This window comes from Schistocerca cancellata, chromosome 6 (genome assembly GCF_023864275.1).
Source record: "Schistocerca cancellata isolate TAMUIC-IGC-003103 chromosome 6, iqSchCanc2.1, whole genome shotgun sequence".
In the NCBI taxonomy this organism is placed as follows: Eukaryota; Metazoa; Arthropoda; class Insecta; order Orthoptera; family Acrididae; genus Schistocerca; species Schistocerca cancellata.
Window position 1 is genome coordinate 577,353,628 of NC_064631.1, and position 8,642 is coordinate 577,362,269.

General features: G+C 37.1%; 1 protein-coding gene across 3 annotated transcripts in view; it reads left to right on the forward strand.

Annotated features, from left to right (window-relative positions):
* The window catches only part of LOC126190674 (transmembrane protein 268), a 106,882-nt gene extending 99,561 nt beyond the window's left edge, over positions 1-7,321 (forward strand). For all 3 annotated transcript variants that reach the window (XM_049931127.1, XM_049931125.1, XM_049931128.1), the window contains one exon: positions 6,618-7,321. Coding sequence is in view for 2 of the 3 variants with exons in the window: in XM_049931125.1 (XP_049787082.1) it covers positions 6,618-6,676 (59 nt within the window). In the remaining variant the exon portion in view is untranslated. The remainder of the gene's footprint in view (positions 1-6,617) is intronic.
* The last annotated feature ends 1,321 nt before the right edge of the window (positions 7,322-8,642 follow it).

Here is an 8,642-nt window from a genome sequence, read left to right on the forward strand (position 1 = left end):
GATGATGGGAAGGATTCTCCATCACCAACAGGCTCGGTAAAGAAGCTTCTAAAGAAACAACAGCTGCTGCACAGTATATAGAGCTTCAAGATTTCAACAATTACCCCAGCAGAATCTTATCAACAGCCCCTTTCTAAATTTAAAAAATTTCTGGTTGTATGTACAGGAAGTCAGTGGTAACAAAGTTAGTATCCAAATGCTCGTGGATGACAAAGATTCAAAATTTAGGATAACAAAGCGAAAGCTTAAATGCTGCATTCTGTTTTCAAATATTCCTTTACAGTGGTGTTGAGTAACAGCTTAAATTGCTGAAATTAAACAAGGCACCAGGACCCAATGGAATCCCTATCAGACTGCAGACAGAACTTGTCCAGAAGTCAGGTTCTCTATTGTGCATACTATACCGCAAATCCCTCAAAGAAAAAGCTGTACCCATTAGTTGGAAGAAAGCATAGGTCACAACAGTCTACTAGAAAGGTAGCAGATGTGATCCACAAAACTATCGTCCAATATCATTGACATCCATGTATTGTGAATTCTTAAAATGTATTCTGGGCTCAAACCTAATGAACTATCTCAAGCAGAATGGCATTTTCCACGGCAACTACACACATGAAAAAAAGTTTTGCATCACCTCGGTTCTGAGAGTTCTAGAACCTCTACCAAAAATTTGAATATAGATCAACATAAACATCATTTCTGCCATTTTTATTGCTCATGAAAACCACACATTGCATGTTGTACCACCATACAGCGAGACCTTCAGAGGTGGTAGTCCAGATTGCTGTACACACCAGTGCCTCTAATACCCAATAGCATGTCCTCTTGCATTGGTGCGTGCCTGTATTCATCGTGGCATACTATCCACATGTTCATCAAGGCACTGTTGGTCCAGATTGTCCCACTCCTCAATGGCGATTCGGTGTAGATCTCTCAGAGTAGATGGTGGCACATATCTCCGTAAACAGCCCTTTTCAATCTATCCCAGGTATGTTCGATAGGGTTCACGTCTGGAGAACACGGTGGCCCCTCTAGTTGAGTGATGTCATTATTCTGAAGGAAGTCATTCACAAGATGTTCACAATTGGGTCGCAAATTGTCATCCCTGAAGAGAAATGCCTCGCAAATATGGTTGCACTGTCGGTCAGAGAATCGCATTCACGTACTGTACATCTGTTATGGCGTCTTCCATGACCACCAGCGGCATACAACACCCCCACATAAAGCCACCCCAAAGCAGCAGGGAACTTCCACCTTGCTGCACTTACTGGACAGTGTGTCTAAGGCGTTCAGCCTGACGGGGTTGTCTCCAAACATGTCTTCGATAGTTGTCTGATTGAAGGCATATGCGACACTCATTGGTGAAGAGAACATGGTCCATTCGGCATGTTGTTAGGCCCATCTGTACTGCATTGCATGGTGTTGTGGTTGCGAAGATAGACCTCACCATGGACATCGGGAGTGAAGTTGCGCATCATGCAGCCTATTGCACACAGTTTGAGTTGTAACACGACATTCTGTGGCTGCACGAAAAGCATTATTCAACATGGTGGCTTTGCTGTCAGGTTTTCCTCCAAGCCATAATCCGTAGGTAGTGGTCAACCACTGCAATAGTAGCCCTTGGGCAGCCTGAGTGAGGCATGACATCGACAGTTCCTGTCTCTCTGTATCTCCTCCATGTCTGAACATCATCACTTCGGTTCATTCCAAGATGCCTGGACACTTCCCATGTTGAGAACCCTTCCAGGCACAAGGAAACAATGCAGATGTGATGGAACTATGGTATTGACCTTCTAAGCATGGTTGAACTACAGGCAACACGAGCCGTGTACCTCCTTCCTGGTGGAATGACCGGAACTGATTGGCTTTCGGACCCCCTCCATCTAATAGTCGCTGCTCATGCATGGTTGTTTACTTCTTTGGGCAGGTTTAGTGACATCTCTGAACAGTCAAAGGGACTGTCTCTGTGATACAATACCCACAGTCAATGTCTATCTTCAGGAGTTCTGGGAACTGGGGTGATGCAAAACATTTTTTGATGTGTGTAGCATGGATTCCATAAACATTGGTCATGCAAAACCCAATTCAAGGTTTTTGCATATAACATCCTGAAAATCATGGACCAAGACAATTGTGTAGTTGCAACATTTTTAATTTTATTTCTGAAAATCATTTGACTCGGTACCACGTATGCTCATTATATGATCATATGGAAGTATCAAAGAAATTTGTGACTAGTTAAGGCTTTCTTGGTAGGGTAGACATAGAATGTGATTGTAAAATTAGTGTCACTGTCAGAAGTAGAAGTAACTCAGGTATACTCCATGGAGGTATGTTCTGACCTTTGTGATTCTTGTTGTGTATTAATTATTTGGCAAGTAATATTAATAGTAACCTTGTAGTTTTGCGGAAGATGCAGTAAAGTACTATTTGTAAAACAATGCACAGATATCCAATCAAACCATGGTAAGATTTCTAAGTGGTGCTAAGATTGACAACTTTATTTAACTGTTCAGAAATGTAAACACATGCACTTCAGAAATCGCAAAAATATAGTATCTTGTCACTACAATCAGTAGTCGTGATTGGTATCAGTCAACTCAACAAATGCCTTAGTGTAACAGTTTGGGTGTATTAATTGAAATGTGCACACAGACTCAATTGTAAGTAAACCAAATGGAAGACTTTGGTTCAATGGTAAAATACTGGAAAAATGCAGTCTACAAAGGAGATCGCTTAAAAGGCACAATGTAGAATATTTCTCAAGTGTGTGGGACCTTACTGAAGATGACTAACAGGAGATATTGAATGTATACAGAGAAAGGCAGACCTAAGATTTGTTTGACCTTAGGAGAAAGTCACTGGCAGGAGTAGGAAGAAATCTAATACAAGGTGCAACGGGAAATCCCCTCTACCACGGACTTTTCTGTTTTCTGTGTAGTATGATTGTAGTTGTAGAAGATACATCCTTGTTGTGCGTGTATGAGAAAACATGCTGTAAAACAGAGCAATTTGTGTTTTGGTCTAGTGATGGTCATTTAGTTGGGTGCGGTCTGTAGAGTGGACACCTCAAGCACTTGGAGAATGAACTATTAATTCACCTTGGGTAGAAGGTACGCTGTCAGGAGCAATGGACATGAAATGATCCAACTATGTGTAGACTTTGTTAGTGTGTAGTTCAAAATCATATAGTCCATCTTCTTCGGTTTTAGTACCATCCAGTGATGCTAGTTGAAGAATGGTCACCGAAGTGTGCGTGTTGCAATTGCATTCACAAATACAAGGAAGAGCTATACTTTTGATTCATCTATCACTCTAGGAATCATATCAGAATGCAGTCTTTTTGGTTCGTTGCTTGCACATGTCTTCTACTATTCTGTATTTCCAGATCACAAGTAATGTTAACTGCTTATCAATCATGAATGTGTGTTGCAGCTGTTTACGAGCCCCAGAATCATTTGCAGTATGATGTTAGGAGTAACTGTGAGAACCAAGTGTATCAGATGTCTTGTAAAAGTGCTGGAACAAGTAATTTTGTTGTATGTGTGAGACCCAATCTAATGAATGTCAGGGTAAAGCCAAGCCAGCTATACTTTCCAGAATCATGCTTTTTTACTACAACCTTGTCTCCTTTAGTGCTGAATCCAAGAACTGGTTTCTAACAGTCTGCTTGGCAGCAGATCTCCAGTCTTCTACATCTACATCTATTCTCTGCAAACCACTGTGGAGTATGTGGCAGAGGGTATGTCCCATTGTATCAGTTATTACGGTTTCTTCCCATTCCATTCATGTATATATTAGCTCTGTTTGAGCAATACATGGGTGGGATTATAGTATAATGCTATAGCTTGAAACTTTGCAAGTAGGCTTTCTCAGGATAGTTTACATCTATGTTCAGGAATCTGTCATTTCAGTTTCCTCAACATCTCTGTGATACTCTCCCATAGGTCAGACAAACCATTCATGCTGCCCTTCTCTGTATACATTCAATATCCCTTGGTACTGTCGACTGGTATGGGTCCCATGCACTTCAGCAATATTCTAGAAGCTTGCAGAAGTGATTTGTAAGCAATATGCTTTGTAGATTGATTGCATTTCCCAGTATTTCTCGTGTTTTTCTGCCCCCTCCTTCGTATCTGTGTAGGATTAACCGAAGCAGACATCAATTATAAAAATGTCACTGTTATTTAAAATGATGGATGTGATCTGTGAAGTTGTGTGGTCATTTACCCTGCATATACTTTTTGGATGTACCTGCCAAGTGAATTATCTTGAAGGCACTAGAGCAAAAGAAATTTCATTATAGTTGATTTTCTTCATGTGCTAAAATTTCTGTAGTGTGTTGCAAGCACTTAAATAGAATTACTCAGGGAGTAATGTGTAAAGACCAGGCATGGCTCAAATTTTCCTTCTGCAAAACTGGCATTTGGAGGTGCTATACTGCTAGGTACAAGGATAAATGGAAATAGACAAAAAAAGAGCTGTCTGAAGGGACATACGAAGGCAGCTTATCAAGAAGATAACACAATATATTAAATCAACTCCCTTCAAACTCTACATAATTTTTTGAGAAGATGTGTGAGAAGCATAATCTGAGTGCCTGACAAAATCCATACCATGGAAATATGGCATTTGCAAACTCACACTCTGTTCAAGTAGGATAAGTATAAAACTATTGAACTGAGCACTGTAGCCAGATTCAGGAGCAAATATATGAGTGTCAAAGCTTGTTCTGAATACTGAGTCTGATGCACTTTCTGAATACTAATTACAATCCAGTCAGGTAAAGTAATAATTATGGACACTAAATGTCCATTGTGAATGTATCAAGATTTCATTTTTCCAAAGGTCTTGTAGGCAGAGATCAGAGTAAGATATATACATTTGGGGCATCCTATTACGCTGTCCCTTCAGGGGTATGAATGGATAGCAATAACTGGTATCATAATGAAGGAACATTCAGTATTTCAACATAGTCTCATAATGATCACTTCTTATACAAATTAAATTCTGAAAGTAAGTTAATTCCCCATTCAGATATTCAGTTGAGAGCTGCTCAGTGACATTTTGTTACAGATTTGTTCTGTTGAGCTTTGAATGAAAGAAAAAGCCAACCTCTATTTCACATGCTTACGTGTCCACATCACAGGCTAATGCAGAAGAGCTGAAGAGAGAACACCGATAAAATAACTGAAGGATGATGGAAATTTTATAGTCCTATTTGATTTTAACAATATAGTGTGACTCATCTTTACAGGAGAATATAGGCTGGAGGAAAATAAATGGAGAAAAAGTTGTTATAGGCTTCACTTCATTATACAAACATTATCTTCCAAAATCGCAAGAGAAGTAGTTGCTTTTGGAAAATATCAGAAGAGATAAGATGTGTGGTGATCTAGACATCATGCTTGTGAGGTTCACACATCTTTGTATTATCCATAACTCTCTGGAATCAAGCATACCCCCGTGAGAAAGCCTACTGGAATGCAGTATCTATGGGGCACTACATTTATTATGTAAGGACTCTGTTTTTGTAAGAAAATTTTGCATGCTCATGTACAGTTTATGTTTTACATTTATTGTGAGCTATCAGTCATCTGTAACTTCATCATCACTTTAAACATTTACCTAGCTTTTTCATCTTAAAATGTTTTTAAAAATCAAAACCTTAATGACATCAATCTAGTGAGCACTAGAATTAATGCATGCAAGTTAGAGCGAAGTGTTGTAGTGATAATGGTTTTAATACTGTTAACTTCTTTTTAACATGTAGACTCATTCACAAGTTTACATAAATGACAGACAACTGTCCAGCTCTGTAATTGTCTACTCTGAAACAACCATGCCTGTGTTCTTTATGTGATAATGTGGTTGAAGATGAAAGGGAGAAAAAGCCAAATGAGGTCATTACGATGTTACCCAATATGATCAAAATCATAGTTTTAAAGCTCTGATTATGCCAAAGGTAATGGCAGTTGTGGGTAGTAATTGAAATGCTTTGGCTCAAGAGTTAGTTAGCAGTGTTCTGTTCACTTACATTGACAATGAGTTGCTGTACATTTTGCTGAACTTGGAGTGAGGAGACGGGGAAATCATACCAATATGAAATGCCATTTTACCTTGTCATTTTTTGCCATTGCCTTTAATTTTGTTTGGACTGTACCCACTGAGATGACACTTGTACGAGCCTATAATCATACTGTATTTATAACAAAGAAGTTTAATGACTTCCTAACTTGCATGAAAATAAAATAGCACCAAAATTTGGGTATAAAATTAGTAACAGTAGTCCAGTGCTAATTAATTACCGTCTCTACTGAGCGTATAGTCCTACTGTATTTAGAACAAAGAATTTTAATAACTTCCTAACTTGCTTGTAAATAAAATAGTACCAAAATTTGGGTTTGAAATTAGTAACATTAGTTTAATGCTAAATAATTACTATCTCTACTATGAATCACTTAAGACACTGAATTAACTTCTTGTATGTGTACTGCATGCGATCGCAAACTGTGTTAACCAAGCAGGTACTCTTCAGAGACTGTTTTAATACCAGTAATGCTCTCATATTTGTCACTCTTCTTAGAGTTATACTTTAATTGTATGTTTGTTTTCAGATTATCCTTGCAGCATCTGTGCTCTGATGGTTGATCGACAATTTGAGTTCAATTATTAGATAGTCCTCTTGCAGTTCAGCAGTCACACCATAAAATAATTTTCCAGTCTGTTATCTTTCATGGGGAATATAGTAAGAAGATAATGCCTCACATTTTGTGAGTAATTTAATGGGTGAATGAAAGTTATATATATTTTGGAAACTGGTGCTTGAACCTCGCAAGGGACTACATCAGTGAACAGGTTCTTCATTTGTTATCATGCTCTGCTGAGAAACGTACTGCATGTGTTGTAATTTCATGATGAGCAGAACAGTTACAAAGGGACATTCTGTGATAGGCTTCCATTAACTGTTAATAAAACCATTTTCTTTAATGTTAGATTTCAGATTTTTATCTCTTTTCTTTATAGTTGTGAAAAGTGTTACTAATCAGTGCGTGATGTGTTTGATTCTGGTATGAACATTATGGTAAACTGTCTGGGGTGCTTGTTTATATAAAAAAATAGAAAGAAAGTAAAACAAATGAGGAAAAGAGCTGGAGAATAATACTTGAACAATTTTATTTTGAGCACAACTCAATTCCGTCCTAAATGCATTTACTGCTCATTCATTTTCTTGTAACCATTAATTAATATTACCACATTGTATGTGATCCTGTATGTACTATGTCTTATGATGTAAAATATTAAATATTTTTATTTTTAATACACTTTTTCACTCATAATGTGCCTTGTGTAGACATAATATTACTGAATACAGCATTGTAAATTAATGTTTTAAATATAAAATCTACTCATCCAAATTATGCAAAAATGAATTAAGTAAATAAATGAACTTTAATTAGTGTTCATGTAGCACACACATCTGAAATTTGTTGATCAGGTTTAGGGTTTTCAACAATTAATTCCAGTTTTGGCATTTTAATTCTGGTGTAAAATATTTTGTTCCATTTTTGTTATTTAATAAAACTAGTTGTGAAAAAATTTAATAAATGCATCTTAGAAATTATTGTGGGAAGGATCCTTCATGGTATTCACTAGAAACTTTCTTTTTGATGTTACCATTAGAAATTTATTAATAAAAGACTTACATTGGGGAATCATTTCATATTTCAAAGTAAACAAAACTGTATTATCTTGTGCAAGACAGTAAGAAATGAATGTCAACAAGAAGTGGTACAGTGTACCTGCATATAACCCACTGAAAAAAGTCCAATAATAAATAAATTAATTAATTAATTAAACAGGATTCTTGAAACTGTAGATTAAAGAAATTTTAAAATAGTTCCTTCAAAAAGACAGGAAACAAGAAGAAAGTTAAGAGGTATTTTATTTATGTATTTTAAATTATTAGGCATATGGTGTCTCTAATACTTAGCACCATTGAATTGATAACTAATAATACAAAGCAGTCACACAAACAATTCACAGATTGTTAAAAATTTCATGCAATATTGTATACAAGCCACTAATAGGTCTAAGCATGTTAAAAATACTGATAAAAAGTCTGCATACAAAAGTTACCTGATGGTAGTGATGCTCTTGAAGTTTTAGCAGCTCTTGAAACAGTGGCTTTTTGAAATCACAATTATTAACACAAGTAAAGTGAATGTGTTTGGCATCCTTGTCTTGGCCATATGAACTCGGTGGCCAGGGTGTCAGATCACTGTAGTGCACGTTTCTTGAAGTTGTTGTGATTGAAGCTGAGGCAGTGGTAGATCTGAAACTCCCTTAACAGAAGCAGTTGTTACATCAATGATGCATAGGTAGTAAACGTTACACGTGTGTGTAAACTCTTCTGCTATTTCTGGAGTATTCTTACAGTTTTTAATTCCAGAATTTCCTGCCATTCCTTAGTAGGAATTTCTCTATTGGAACTGCCCCCCCCCCCCCCCCCAACACAGAAAATGTACCATTTAATTTCTCTTAAATCCATAATGTGCATTTATCCATCAGAAGAAAAATCTCTTAACAATTGTGGAATAATTTCAGCAGATTCAGCATGCCTTAATACAGTGAGGTTATGA